Source organism: Euprymna scolopes, chromosome 40 (assembly GCF_053919585.1).
Source record: "Euprymna scolopes isolate OS-2025 chromosome 40, ASM5391958v1, whole genome shotgun sequence".
In the NCBI taxonomy this organism is placed as follows: Eukaryota; Metazoa; Mollusca; class Cephalopoda; order Sepiida; family Sepiolidae; genus Euprymna; species Euprymna scolopes.
Window position 1 is genome coordinate 68894978 of NC_136521.1, and position 16497 is coordinate 68911474.

Here is a 16497-nt window from a genome sequence, read left to right on the forward strand (position 1 = left end):
CTACAAATGTATTTGAAAAAGAAAACATCTATCTTGTTATGGTTCTTTTTTATTTTTTAAGGTAAACAAAATAAGGTAACTGCATAGTAATACAAAACCCCAAATTAACAGAAACAAAATGAAGAGTTCAAAATATCCCATTTTTTTCTGTTTCCATATTTATTTTGTTAATCATTTCATGCTGCTAATATTTACATTTTTAAACAACTAATTTTATTTTAGTGAAATGACTATTCTTAGTTTTTTCTTTTGTTCAATATCAAATTTGACTTGTCTGAGTTCGTCTTAGTTGAGGATCCATTTTTCATTATGTTGACACCAAATTCAAATATTATATACGTTCAGAGATTACAGTTAATATATCTGCAGTAGAACAGGCCTGCCTAAATCCATACTGTTGGTCAGAAAGAAGTTTAGTATCTATGAGATGGTGGATTAGTACTTGATTAATTAAGTACTCAAATATTTTGGCGAAAAGGTGGGGGGAGACTAATTGGACAATAATTTAGTGGGTCAATTCTTTCGCTAAAATTCTTGTAAACTGGTACCACAGAAGCAATTTTCCAGCAATCAAGAAAGCAAAATTAAGTAAGGCATTTGTTGAAGAGTTTGGAGAGAACTGAGGCAACTTTAGCGGAACATTTTTTTAATCGTATAGCTGGGATGAGATGAAACTAGCATGCCTTTGAAGTGTTTAGTTTTTTTTATGATGTCAAGAGACTTATAATATGCATTTAAAAATTGCCGAAACATGGCATCCTTGCGCCTGTTTTACAAGTATTTCAATGACAAGTGCTTTAACGAAATCCAAACACTGGTACTCTCTCTCTCTGCGACAATACCCTCAACAAACCCGACAAGCAGCAAAATTTCACCCCTACACAGTAGAGATCCCTTGATACCGTAAAGCCTTCTACTCGAATAGCTTTTTTCCTCGGACTGTTGCACTTTGGAATTCCCTTCTGGGCGCCTGCTTCTCTGATTGTATTGACAAGCAGAAATTCAAATGTAATGTGAACAGACATCTCGCTGCTCAACTCCCTAAATAGTATCCTTGCAAATCTGGTCCAAAATAGTAGCCCCCTCACGACTAAGTGGCTCTGTGCTTTGTTTGGGGTGAAATGACAATAATCTTTTTTTTTTTTAATATTATTTTGTTTTTAATCTATAAAGAAAATGAATTAATAACTTACAGTTTCTCTTTCAAATGGTTGTTAATAGTTTTCACTGGCTTCTTCGATCTGGTAAATAGAAAAAGAGAAAGGAAAATTAGTGATAAAGGGGAAGATCATCAAGAAAATGAAGGAAGGCAGGTGTGTGAAGAGAAGATTAAAAGGAGACTAAATCCCTAAATTATTAAAGAGTTAACTCCCTTGAACTATATCTAAATTATTTCCCCTGAGAAATTACTAGGCAACTATAGAATGCACTATTCTACCAAATATATAACAAATTTCAGTCATGTGCAATTGCTCTAATTTTTCATTTGAGATAGTATGTATGTGTGAGTGATTTGAGATAGTATGTATTTGTGAGTGATTTGAGATAGTATGTATTTGTGAGTGATTTGAGATAGTATGTATTTGTGAGTGATTTGAGATAGTATGTATTTGTGAGTGATTTGAGATAGTATGCATTTGTGAGTGATTTGAGATAGTATGTATTTGTGAGTGATTTGAGATAGTATGTATGTCTTAATGATTAGAGATAGTATGTATGTGTGAGTGATTTGAGATAGTATGTATTTGTGAGTGATTAGAGATAGTATGTATGTGTGAGTGATTTGAGATAGTATGTATCTGTGAGTGATTAGAGATAGTATGTATGTGTGAGTGATTTGAGATAGTATGTATTTGTGAGTGATTTGAGATAGTATTTATGTGTGAGTGATTTGAGATAGTATGTATGAGTGATTTTGGTCTGCATTAGTCACAGGTTCCACCTTAAACAATTATAAAAAACAAATCTTAACCAGTCTCTTGTCCCTCTTCACTAAAATCTTTGAGTCTTTAACCAATCAAGCACTAGCCCGCCATCTTGTAAATGCTAAACTTTTTTTATATACCAACAATATGGATTAAGGCAAGCTCGTTCTACTGTGGATATTTTAATGGTCATCTCTAAACGCAAATGATGCAGGGGAAACTAGAGTTGTAGTCTTTGATATATGCAAAGCTTTTGACAAGGTCTGGCATGAAATATTCTCACAAAAATTAAATCCTTTGGTACTTCTGGACAAATACTCAGCAATCAAATCCATCTTAGACAAAGGAAGAATACAGGTTGTCCTCAGCGGCCATATGTCTAAGCAACATAATATTAATGTGAGCGTTCCTTAGCAATCGATTCTTGGATCTTTATTCCTGATATTCCAAAATGACTTTCCTGATAAAATTGTGTCTCCGAGGTCGGTATATTTACTCATGACACCATGTTTTATAATAAACTTGAGGGAAAAATGAATGTACACAATGACAGAAAACCTACAAACGACCTTCAGTCACCTCCCTGATAATATTGTGTCCGAGATGGGTATATTTGCTGATGATACAACATTCGATAATATGCACGAGGGAAGAACAGATGTACACAAATCTAAAACAATGGCTGAATCCTTAGAAAATGACCTCCAAACTATAGTTGAATGTGTACGTAAATGGATATTAACATTTAATGCTAGTAAGACTAAGCTGCTCTCCTTTAAAAATTACAAGAAGCCTCTTCGATCGCCGATATCCATGACAAATAGCACCCTACTTGAAAATTCTACCTTCAAACTCCTTGGCTTAACATTCACAGGAAATATGAACTGGAACAAATACATTGACATGCTGCAAAAAAAGGTGGGTTCTCTCTATCATGCTAGAAAACTACTCACTCCTGAGAGTATCCTGTACCTCTACAAGGCCACCATTCGCCCATACGTGGAGTATTGTTGCCACACCCGGGCTGGATCATCTACCACCAGTCTCTCTCTCTTAGATAGGGTCCAAGAAGCGTTCTCCAATCTAATTTATCAACTAGGCTTCAACCCCTGTCCAATGTTGCATATCTGTGCCTGTTTTACAAATATTTTAATGGAATGTGCTCTGATGAACTCATTGCACTTGTGCTCCTTCAATGTACATATCCCGACAAACTCACTTAGCAAAAAAATCACACCCCTTCACTGTTGAGGTCTCCAAATGCCCAAGGGCTTTATATTCTAATAGTTTCTTCCCTCGAACAGCTGGACTTTGGAATTTTATCTGCTTTGCTGACTGTACTGATATGCCAAAGTTCAAATGTAGCATAAACCAACATCTTGTTAATCTTTCCTAGGCAAGGTCTCAATTAGTAGCCCTTATGTTTAAGTGGTGATATTTCTTGTTTGAGGAGAAGGTGATTAAAAAAAAAAAAAAATTAGTGGAAAAATTTTTTTTAAATTAAGAAAAAAAAAAATTTTTTTTCATTTTTCTTTTTTTCATTTTTAAAAAAAAATTTTTTCAATTTTTTTTTTAAATTAAAAAAAAAATTCTTTTTAATTTTTTTAAATAAAAAAAAATTAGTGAAAAATTTTTTTTTAAAATAAAAAATGGTTTAATTTTTTTTTAAATTAAAAAAAATTTGAAAAACAATTTTTTTTAAAATTAAAAAAAAAAAATTTTTAAATAAAAAAAATTTAAAAAACAATTTTTTTAAAATTAAAAATAATTTTTTTTTAATTTTTTTAAATAAAAAAAAATTGTTTTTTTTAATTTTTTCAAAAATTAAAAAAAAATTTATTTGAATTTTTTTTTTTTTAAATCAAAAAAGAAAAATTAGTGGAAAAATTAGTGTGCCGCAAGTGGATGGTAACATGTCAAGAGCTATTGATCTAAAAACGAAGCCATCACCAATCCCGTGTGATATTACTGTCAGGACGTCAGTTGTTGGTCTCTCAGAAGAGAAATCATATTGCTTCTTGCTGAATAGGTTGTTTTTGCTGAGGTGGTTGACAACTTCTTTACTTATCACAGACTCAAATAACTTGTTCATGATGCACAGGAGGTTGATCGGTCTGCACTGAGATGCAGAAGACCAATTCCCCATATTTCTTTCAAATACTGAGCAGACTGTCGAGGATTTCCAAGGTGTTGAGAAGCATCTTTCCTTAAGGCAACGTTAAAACAATTTGTTAGTATAGGAGTTAGTTCCGGTTGCAATTTTTAAGTACTATAATTGGAAAGTTATCATGGCCAATTGCTTTACTGGAATCAAAGTGCTTAATAAGTCTGGAAACATCTAGGATGGATATATGACTATTGCTCAGAGTATGTCAGTCCTGGGAGAAAACTCAGGGTGTAGGTGGCCATTATCACACAGGGTGGAGTTTGATGCAAAATTTTTAGCAAAGAGTTTGACTTTGTTGGATGCTGACACAATCAGGTTTGTTGATGATTAGTGGGATGGAAAATACGCATCTGATCAGAATCCTGTTTGTTATGCATTAAAATTCCTGGGAACCAAGCCTCTGCTCAGTTACTTTCGATTTGACACTTATGGGGTAAAATTCTCTAGCATTTTCTACAATCTTTTTGCACTGGTTACTTGTAGTGTCATGTTCGAATCTAGTTCGTTCTGCAGAAGCAGTTTCACTTAGAGATGTTGGCAACTTTCACATGGCTCCTCCCATATGTATCCGATATCCTTCTAGAAAGAATGCTTAATAGAAAGATATCGGGGGAAACGAATGCCAGCAAAATCATCATGAATGATGCTCAACAACAACAACAACAACAACAACAACAACAGCAACAGCAACAACAACAACAACGTTTCACACATACATACATACATGCACACACATGCATACATACATACACACACATACATACATACATACACATACACACATACCTACACACACAAGATGATGATGATGATGATGATCATCATCATCATCATCATCATTATCGAAGGAACCATTTAACACAAAATAAAAACGAAGCTATACACGATAATAAACACAAATATAATTAATACATATGTCTTCCTGACAACGTAAGTATAGGCCAAAGTTTTATCTGGGTTTTACCTCTCTATATCGCGGAAAGTATTCCCGGAGTTAGGCCCATAGAAATGTCACCCGAGTGTAATGCAGCAAAAAATCTCACTTTGTAAAAAAATCACAAGAGACTTGAGTTCATTTAGTTATATTCTTTTAAGAGCGGCTTTTGTTTACAGAGGGCGAACAATGGTAGACAGTCGCAAGCAACTCGAGGACACATGGCCACGAGAGATGAGATAAAAGGGTACATGTACGATATCTTACTATAGCGAACATGTTTTGATATGAACGTAAACGTTGCGTGGACAACTGAAACAACATTTGGTTCATATACTGTAGAAGCTCTTTTTTTTTTCACATAAGAACCATTAAACGAAAACTATAAATGTTTATTATAATAATGTAACTATGAACCCGAAGAAATTAAGTTAAAAAGATATAACCCATTTATTAAACGAATAAACGATTGACCTTGAATCCTATGCTGCAGATCGTGACTCCTGGAGGGTCAAAGTCAAGAAATGTGTGCGGCTGAGCGAGGAGAGAAGAAATGAACAGTGGGAGGAAAGGAGAGGCAGGCGCAAAAGGACAGCATCAGCAGCAGCATTGGCAGAGCATGACGGAGGGTATTCCTGCGGGAAGGGCAACAGAATCTGCCGCTCCCACATCGGTCTGCTCAGTCACAGCAACAGTTGCCACCAGTCACGACAACCTTCAGGTGCGATTCTCTATCGTCTATCTAGATAGAAGGATGCCAACAAAAAACCGTTTTAAGGAGTTTATAAAAATTAGGTATGAACCCAACGTCCTTTCTATTATATACTGTTAGTCTAGCAAGTATGGCTACAGAAACAACTCAAGTGAAAACGGAAGTGACAAATAACTCACCAATGTGTCGCATTTGTCATCATTATCGAGTTTATCTTTCGTGAGTTCGTTTTTCTCTTGGTCAGCTTGGACGCTTGCCCAGAATTCCGCTTCTGCTTTTTCGACCAAATTCTCTTCCTCATCAGAATCATCTCGGTCCTCTTCATGCTGCAAAAAGAAAGAGGGGGGGGCATAGATCATCAAAATCTTCAAATAAAATCATGGATTTTTTTTTTTCAATTTTGACATTTTTTTGCTGTCGTAAAGCTAATAAGTGATTTTGCATAATTTGAATGCACGGAACCCCAAATGGTGACAGGTATGAATCCTTCACCTTCATCTGCCCCGTGATGGTTGCTATTACGATGCTACTACAGACGACCTGTCAATCATTCTTCTCCACCCTTCCCTGTCCTCCACACGTTTCCAAAAATTATGAAAAATAATCCAGTAGATGTGCTACATGTATTTCTATCAGCCCAATTACGTTCCGAAATATTGTGCTTAAAAAATGGCAGATTGTAATTATTTAGTCAAAATGATCAATTCAGTAACTTCCCTTGGATCTTGCGAACTCTCCAGCATTAAAACATAATAACCTTTCACCTGCCCAGTATTGGAGTGCTACAGATGACCTCTCAACCAGTCCTTTCCATCCTTCTCTGTCCTCCGCATGTTTGACTGCCTTGCTCAACTTCAATCCTATCCAGTCTGTGATGTTGTCTTCCCTACTCCTCTTCTGTCTTCCTCTCTTTCTTCCTACTCTGACTGTTCCCTGGAGCACTCTTTTGGCAAGCCTTTCTCCTCTTGTTACGTGACCGAACCATTTTAGTTTGTACCTTCTGATTGTGATGAGAAAATCTTCATAAGAACCAATGGCTTGACTTCCTCATTGGTTATGTGGTCTTTGTAAGAGACAAAGGTATGAATATATGTATATATATTAAGTCTGCAATTTTTGTGGAGGAGACGATGGATAATTTGAATAAAATGTATTACTTGTTGGGCTGGTGTATCTATCACTGATCTCTCCCTCTTATTCCAAGTTCAAAATAGTGTCTCTAACCTAATAGGTTCCACACTACCGGCCAAGCTCCAACCTCTGTCCCATCACCGCAATGTTGCATCCTTGCTTTAAATTCTGGTTGTAATTACACTGGTCAACACATATTTTGCTTTCAGGAAGCTAATTTTGGATAATTTGAATACACTGAACAAAAAAAAATACCGTCCATTTTTCCATGTGATTCCTTTGTTGCTATGCAAGGAAAATGGCTAATAATAATCTGATGATTATTTAGAATTGCACTCGATAAAAAGGAAAAAAAAAAAATGAAAAATCTCGATGAAAATGGCTAATAATAATCTGATGATTATTAAGAATTGCACTCGATAAAAAGGAAAAAAAAAATGAAAAATCTCGATGAAAATGGCTAATAAATAATCTGGTGATTATTTAGAATTGCACTCGATTAAAAAGAAAAACAAAAAAGATGAAAAATCTCGTGTAGCGGAACTGAACAACGCTCCGTTGGTTTTACTGAGGTTATAAAATAATGTGCACAGGAACCACCGTCATTCGAACCCGGAATCCGTCCAGTACAAAGAAAAGAGAGATATTCAAATTGTGGTACTGTCGCGATTAAAAGTCTGCATATAAGGACGGGATTGTGTTTTTTTTTTTGTTTTTTGGGGGTGTGGGTGTTTTTTCTTTTTTTTTTTGTTTTTTTTTTTGCGAGAGCGAGGGGGACAAGAAGAAGAAGAAGAAGAAGAAGAAGAAGAAGAAGAAGATTGATTTTTTTGTTTGTTGTTTCACAAAACGTCATTCGCTAATTTAAAACATCAACTTCAACTCTTCAACTCGTCACGGAATAAAGATGTCATATTCCCAAAATCACATTTAATCAAGTAGTTTTTTAATTAAAAAATCTAATTTTATTACTATGTTAGACGTAGTGGTTTTGGTCGGCCATGTTTTTGGTCCAGGATAAATAAGGGGGAGATAACTCAATTCAAAGTATCAAAACTCAGTTTTATAATGAATACATTTAGTATTGGAATCACCAAAACTCGTAAATAAATATTCTCTTCTACTTGATCAATTTGTGATTTTTGGAATATGACATCTTTGTTCCGTGACGAGTATGTACGCCATAAAGATTTTTCTGTATTTTATTTTTCTAAATAAGCACATAGTTTTTTTCTCTTGGTGTATATTTCCTTTGAGATCTCAATTTTTTACTATCCGGCGCTCTTTGGTGTTGTCTTCGTGTGTTCGTAATCGTGTTACATGATACAGGACTGTCCCCTTTTTGTGTAAGTAAAAAAATAGAGAATTAGTTAAATGTAAATATGAAATAGGATAGTCAAGGATTCGAACCTGCGAACCTAGATTTGCAATTGAAAATTCCAATCATAAGTTAAAATAAATACAGAATGTTATTGAAATAAGGAATGTGGAATCGCATTTGTTTAGCTTACATATCTGTTATTGGAAAGGAATGTAATGATGAAATTTGTTCTGTTATAAAAATGGAAATTAAAATAAGGAATTTAATCGTCAATTGAAATTGTAAACATGTTATTTGAAAAATAGGTTACTGAACTTAGAGTCATGTCAAGTTTGGCAACGTGACGCATGTCATCCGATGTGCTTTATGAGCTCATGTTTAATCATGCGAAGACGTGACGAGTTCTCAATATAGGAAAAAGTCCGAAGTTAGTTAGGGAGAGTTAAATCAGTCAGATCAGAGGAGCAGAGAGGTTCAGACCGATTTTCGGCACCCTCTGGAAGCGATGGGATAACCATGTAACAACTTTGAATCCCTGAAATACAAAATCATGTCCGACCGGTCGAAGAAGAAATAAACGTATCATCATGTGGTTTTGTATCTGCGTCTTCTGTGTTCATCATTACAACGAGAAGGGTAACGTGTTTATATTATATGCACAACTGTCAAAACGTAAATGTCAAACGCGCTATCTCTCGGTCTATCTATCAAGGTATTCACAAATATTAATATGAACTTTGTGTTTATAAAAATGTACAACTGTCAACGTAAATGTTAAAGCCTCGGTCTATCTATCTATATATCGAATGTCTTCTCATTGTGTAGTAACATGTACACTGTCTATTATATATATATACAGAACTGTCTCTGTCTCTCTCTCTCTCTCTCTCTCTCTCTCTCTCTCTCTCTCTCTCTCTCTCTCTCTCTTTATATATATGTACTCGGTCTCTATCACTATAAAACTCTAATCTCTCACCAAGACTGTCACAAATATGAACAACAACAAATAACATCAGTCCTCTTCTAATAAGAATTACATAACATATACGAATATTTGGTGCCGTATTTGATACTTCTAAAAATAACATCCATCTGCAACAATAGTTCGGCACAGTTGGTATGCAGGGTCTGAAATATCAACTCAATACCGTTTGTTGGTAAAAGTGACTTCAATGATGGTAAGTGTTTTGTCTTTTTTTTTTACATAGGAGTCACCATTTATCAAGGCCCAGAGGCCACTCGAGGATAAGGGTTACTGAGTGTACAGTAGTCAATGGGATAATATCGTAGTAATTGTTAGTAGTGGAAATTTGGTAAATTGGATTGCTTAAGGGGACCGTCCATCAAGAATTTGTTTAAGTTGGACTTGAAGATGACCATATTGTAGTCAGCTGGAAAGCAGGCAAACAGAAGAGTTCCACAGGCGTGCAGTTCTAAGAAAGAAGCTTTGTTCATAGAATCTACGTTTAGGTTTAGTCACAGATAAAGAGTGAGGGAAATTATTGACAGTGGTTTCAGATAGACAAGAGTTTTTCATGAAAGTCAGACAGGGGGGATAGATTGGAGTTCAGACGAGCACTTGCAATGAAAATAACGATAAAGCAGAGACAGGCTTGCAATGTCTCTTCAGGTTACAGGGAAGAGAAAAGGGCGTCCTCTACTAGGCTACGAAGTCTACTTTGAACTCTGTCAAGGCAGGATAAGTTCTTTCTAGCAGCTCCTTCCCAGATGTGGCAAGAATTACATCAGCAGTGAGATATCTATTGGAGCGGTAGACGGAGCGCATCATTTTTTTTTTTTTGCGACAGATTTGATGTGCGGGTTTAATTTCAGATCAGAAGTAAAGGTCAAGCCCAGAAGTTTGTCAAAACATGGAGCCTCCCCAAGATGAGAGTCATTCATTTCAATTAATGCCCGATGGGGATCAGAGCATTGATGATGTAAAGATAGAAGCTTAGTTTTAAATGCATTAAGAGTAACCAGCCACCTCTTTCTCCATTGTATCACGTGCTCAAGATCAGAGGAGAGAGAATCAAAAATAACTTGGTCGTTTACATACATTTATTGCAACTTTATCACTTGTCACTGCAGAGACAGAATCTCTTTCTACTCAGACTAAGATTGCTCTGGACCCTGTCCGCTAGCCAACTAATTACCTAAGCCTGACTGCCTGCATGATTATCTGATAAACCGTTTCTTTGTTAGCTATCTTACGCCACACAACCAGGTCAACCTTATTGTTTTGGTAAACTGTAATTTTATTGCTTGCTAAACTAAATTCCAACCGTTTTATTTCTGAACTTAAATTCCAACCGTTTTATTTCTGAATTAAAATTCCAACCGTTTTATTTCTGAACTAAAATTCCAACCGTTTTATTTCTAAACTAAAGTTCCAACCGTTTTATTTCTGAACTAAAATTCCAACCGTTTTATTTCTGAACTAAAATTCCAACCGTTTTATTTCTAAACTAAAATTCCAACCATTTTATTTCTGAACTAAAATTCCAACCGTTTTATTTCTGAACTAAAATTCTAACTGTTTTATTTCTAAACTAAAATTCCAACCGTTTTATTTCTGAACTAAAATTCCAACCGCTTTATTTCTAAACTAAAATTCCAACCGTTTTATTTCTGAACTAAAATTCCAACCGTTTTATTTCTGAACTAAAATTCCAACCGTTTTATTTTTTAACTAAAATTCCAACCGTTTTATTTCTAAACTAAAATTCCAACCGCTTTATTTCTGAACTAAAATTCCAACCGTTTTATTTCTGAACTAAAATTCCAACCGTTTTATTTCTGAACTAAAATTCCAACCGTTTTATTTCTAAACTAAAATTCCAACCGCTTTATTTCTGAACTAAAATTCCAACCGTTTTATTTCTGAACTAAAATTCCAACCGTTTTATTTCTGAACTAAAATTCCAACCGTTTTATTTTTGAACTAAAATTCCAACCGTTTTATTTCTAAACTAAAATTCCAACCGCTTTATTTCTGAACTAAAATTCCAACCGTTTTATTTCTGAACTAAAATTCCAACCGTTTTATTTCTAAACTAAAATTCCAACCGCTTTATTTCTGAACTAAAATTCCAACCGTTTTATTTCTGAACTAAAATTCCAACCGTTTTATTTCTAAACTAAAATTCCAACCGTTTTATTTCTGAACTAAAATTCCAACCGTTTTATTTCTAAACTAAAATTCCAACCGTTTTATTTCTAAACTAAAATTCCAACCGTTTTATTTCTAAACTAAAATTGCAACCGTTTTATTTCTGGACTAAAATTCCAACCGTTTTATTTCTGGACTAAAATTCCAATCCTGTTTTATTATAAAAATATTTAATTGTAAATATTTCAGTCTTCTAAATATGTCATTTTAATAACATTTTTTATTTTGGTGAATTATTTCTTATTCAATAGCACTGGACAATTGCAGTATCATCCCTCGCTTCACTTAAGCAACCTGCCGCTGCCCGCAAGTCACAATATTCCAAACTCCCGAAAATTAAATAATTTCATTTTTTTAAATGTCTTTTCATGAAAAATCCTAAATCAAAAAAAGAAAAATAAAATAAATCGTCCATTTTTCTATGTAGTTCCTCTGCTGTTAAATAAGTAAAAAAATATCCGGTTAATACAGTTATTATGATGTACTTTTTTTTACGAAGGAATCACCACTTATCAAAGGCAAGAGGCCACTCGAGGATACGGGTTAAAGAGTGTACAGTGGTCAAAAGGACAATAGCATAGTAATCGTTGGAAGTGTAAATTTGGTAAATTGGATTACTTAAGAGGAACGGCTCATCAAGAACTTTTCATTTGAGATTGGTATGATGGAAATTTTTGATTTTGATTGAGACCTGTTTAGTGAAATAACGGCTTTCTGCATCTAGTATGATACACTGCAGCGTCTGCTGCGGTTATAAAGACGAAGCTGGAGTTGCCTCTCCGGATGTAGGCCTAGGCGGGTGATAAGGAGACCTAGGCTTGCCTAAATTACCATGGTCTCCTTCTTGGCGTTGCAGACAAAGTCTAACGGAAAGGCAAACCAATACGGTCAAAGCCAGCACAGCTGCAGAAGTTGCCGGAAAAGTCTTGCTTTGCTTCACCATCCGCTTATCAGATTGGTAAAGTTATTGATTCTAGAAATTTCTTCTAATTTTTGGATTCGTTAGTTGCAACAATTCCTTTTCCTGAAAGTTTCTAAAATATTTTCATGGACTTTGAACCATTTCTATTTCCTATTCTTTGAATTATCCGCCCCACTGTTCTCAAATTGAGTGTTATTTTGACAACGTTTCGGCCGATTTAACCTCCGACCTCCAGAAGAGTGTAATTTAGAAATGAATTTTACCTAATACGTCATCCGTTGCACCACGTATTCAGGTCCAATTACAGTAGTCAGCACATATTTTGCTTTCAGGAAACTAAATGTCACCGCAAATGAGGACAGGTATGAATATGTGGGGGGAGGATAAAAAAGCATTTAAATTAAACGCATTACTTAAAAAAACCATTTATTTACTAGAAATTCTCGTTGTTTCCATGCTCTGTTATATATATTAGGAGCACTATGTAAGTTGCGATTAGGTTAGCAAGTGTGAATTTTGATAAGGATTCTATTAGTGCATGGTAGGATGACCTAACTGCAAACGAAATTGTATTTACAGGCGGGCGACGTGATTTGAAGCGGAGGTGGGGGGTATGGGCAGAGATCAAAAGTGCAGAAAAAAAAAACTTACATGGTCTCCAGAACTTTTGGATTTCTCTCGCAATTTCATTTCTTTGTGTCGCGTTTCTAGAATTTTCTCTCTTTTTGTCTCTCTATCAAAAATCTGAAAATAATAGAGATATTTTATTTAAAAAAAAAAAAAAAATCTCACAAAATATGTAATATTGAACATGATATTTTTTTTTTTTTTAAATTCTATTTTCACTCCAAACAAGGCACAGTGCCACTTTGATGTAGGGGCTACTATCAGAGTCATAAGTTGCAGGGATGCTATATAGGGAGTTGAGCAGCAAGATGTCTGGTTACATTACACTTGAACTTCTGCATGTCAATACAGTTGGGAAAGCAGGAACCTGGAAGGAAGTTCCAAAGTATAGCAGTTCTAGGGAAGAAACTGTTATATTCCTAAATACTTAGGAAATAAAGACAAACGTGAGTTACACCGAGTGGTATGTGTAATGGGGTTTATTTATAATACAGAAACGTAAGGCTGCTCGCCTAAGGTAAATAGAAGTACATAGTAACAAGTATGGGGAAGAAAGTCTGATAATCAACACGTAAGACTATCCGTCTTACTGCGACTGCTTGTCTGCCGCTGTCTGCCCAACAGTCCAATATATATATACAGTTTGTAACCGGTGTATAGCCAGTTATGTTCCTTCACAACACCTCCCCCTGAAGCTGAAATCTTCCTGATTTTAGCTTAAATACCTCTTCCTTTTAGGGTCAGGGCTTAATCTCCTGGTAACTTTTCTCTTTCTTGCGCTTTTCCTTCTGGTCAGCGTTACCCGGGGTAAAGGTTTCTGTCCAGCCCGTATGGTCGGTTCAGGCGAAATATTCATTGTTTGCGGTACACACGCTGGTTTTGGTATATCAAAAATATCGCACAATGTTTCCATTGGTGTCTCTTCCACATTTGGAGACAGTCTGGGACGTATTTGATTTCTGTGTCTTTTGCAGACAAAACTTAATCCTTGGATGGTATAGACCATGCTCCCAATCCTTTTTTTGATAATACCTTCAACCCACTGATTTCGTCCATTTTGAAAATTTTTGAAATATACATTTTCACCTGGGGAGAAGCACTTGGTATTAAGGTTTTCTTTTTTGAAAACTTTCTTTTTCTCTGGTAGCAGCCTATCGAAGACAGATCTTATCTTTCTTGCAAACATTAGCTCAGCCGGGGAAGAATTGACATTATTATTAGGATTTGGTGTCACCCTGTAAATTGCTAAAAATGTTTGAATACATTGTTCGTCTGTGTCCGTAGTAAGATTTTTCTTAAGTGCCCTTTTAAACGTATCTACAAATTTTTCGGCCAACCCATTCGATCGTGGATGGTACACAGGTGTTGTCATATGTAGAATATTTAGTGAGTCACAGAATTCTTTGAATTCATGAGCAGTAAATGCTGTTCCATTATCGCTCACTAAGGTTTTTGGCACTCTAAAACGGCTAAAAATTTCATTAAGCGCACTCACAGTGTTTTTTGCTGTTGGATGTCTAAACTTAAATATTTCTGGCCATTTTGAAAAAGAATCTACAATAATCAAGTAAAAATAACCATTTATAGGTCCCGCATAATCAATATGCAGACGTGACCAGGGTAGGTCCGTCTTTGGCCATGGCGTCGTTTTTACTGGAGGATCTCGAGCTGCTAATTGACATCCTCTGCATGTCTTGACACATTTTTCAACTTCCTTGTCCATACCAGGCCAGTACACATATCCTCTCATAAGGGATTTCATTCTCGAAATGCCCGGATGACCTGTATGAAATTCCTTCAGAATTTTCCTCTGTAACGTTAGTGGAATTACGATCCTCTCACCATACATGAGCACATCTTCACAGATGGAAAAAGGCGTTGTTTGATCTACCTTTTTATTTTTTTTTATCCATCCCAATTGATTTTTCATTTTCTTAATGAAAATGTCATTTACTGCCTCTTTTTTTATTTTTTCGAAAGTTACCGGAAGTTCACGTATCATATTACACATTGAACTTGTACATTCACTTTCGTCTTTAAGCGCAGCAATTACCGTTTCTTCGAAACTTTCGCTTCTTTTAGGGATCAACCGTGATAATGCATCTGCGTGTCCTAACTTTTTTGAGGATACATGTTCCATCTTAAACTGATAGTTTAAGAGGGTTACAGCCCATCGCTGTAATCGATTCGCAGTATGTGTGGGAATGCCTTTCTTTGATCCAAATATGGTAAGTAGGGGTTTATGGTCGGTTTGCAAAATAAAAGATCGTCCATGGAGAAATCGATTGTACTTTGTAATTCCAAATATTATCGACAGCGCCTCTTTTTCAATTTGGCTGTAATTTTTCTCCGCTGCAACCAACGTTCTTGAAGCATGGGCGATAGCTTTTGTCCTACCATCCTCATACTTGTGAAGTAATACAGCGCCAACACCGTAATCACTGGCGTCCGTTGCTAGTATTAGTTCCTTTTCTGGATTGAAATGTGCCAATGCTAAGTCTGACAGTAGACATCTTTTGATATTTTGGAAAGCAGATTCACATTCCTTATTCCAGTTCCATTTAACACCCTTTTTCAGTAACTCGTTAAGAGGAGCTCTTAAATTATGTATGTTAGGGATGTAAATTGCATAGTATTGAACTAATCCCAAAAACGATTTTAATTTTGTCACTGAATCTGGAGCAGGCATCTTTTCAATTGCTTCAGTCCTTTGTGGATCCGGTCTTCGACCCTCTTTGTCGATTATTTGACCTAGATATTTAATTTTTTTCATAAAAAAATCGCATTTTTCTGGGCTCAATTTAAAACCAAATTCCTGTATTCTTTTGAATACTTCTTTTACATGCTTCTTATGATCTTGCAAATTTTCACTTTTAATTAGGATATCGTCAAGGTAGGCCATTGAAAATTCCAACCCTGCCAGCATCGTGTCCATAATTTGCTGGAAAATAGCAGGAGCAACCTTTAATCCAAAAGGAAGCCTCTTTAGCTTAAAAATGCCCTTATGAGTATTTATGCCTAAGTATTTGGAGCATTCATCGCTGATCTTAATTTGCAAGTAAGCATCTGAGAGGTCTATCTTAGAAAAAATTTTTCCTCCGTTAAGCTTAGAGAACAGATCTTCTGCGGACGGAAGGGGATAATTATGGTCCAATAGACAGTCATTTAAACCCGTTGAAAAATCTCCACAGACCCTTATTCTGTTATTTTTTTTCTTTACATACACGGTTGGACTTGCCCAATCTGTGTGGTTAACTTTTTCAATGACTTCCAGTTGTTGAAGTCTATCCAACTCTTTTTCGATTGCGTCCATCGCTGAAAAAGGCACATTCCTTTTAGGTTTGAATACTGGAGTGGCATTTTTCTTTAATTCAAATTTTGCCTCTGTCTTAATACAGAGTCCTAGTCCTTCGGCAAAAACATTGGGAAATTCAGTTTTCAAATCCTTCAGGAAGTCTTCCCTTTGGTTTGCTTTTTCTGCAGTTAAAACGTTACAAAACGAATTTATGGGTTTCTCCCATAAATTAAACAGGACAATCCAATCTACCCCAAACAGGCATGTATTCTTTCCTGGTACGACGTACACTTT

The 16497-nt window shown here is 35.5% G+C and overlaps 1 protein-coding gene across 1 annotated transcript in view; it reads right to left on the reverse strand.

Annotated features, from left to right (window-relative positions):
- Positions 1 to 1193: 1193 nt before the first annotated feature.
- The window catches only part of LOC145265611 (dynein intermediate chain 3, ciliary-like), a 90948-nt gene continuing 75644 nt past the window's right edge, over positions 1194 to 16497 (reverse strand). The window contains exons 12-14 of the mRNA XM_080121629.1: positions 12933 to 13025; positions 5918 to 6064; positions 1194 to 1241 (exon numbers count right to left, since the gene is read on the reverse strand). Of these exons, the coding sequence (XP_079977755.1) occupies positions 1215 to 1241; positions 5918 to 6064; positions 12933 to 13025 (267 nt within the window). The 3' untranslated portion in view covers positions 1194 to 1214. The remainder of the gene's footprint in view (positions 1242 to 5917; positions 6065 to 12932; positions 13026 to 16497) is intronic.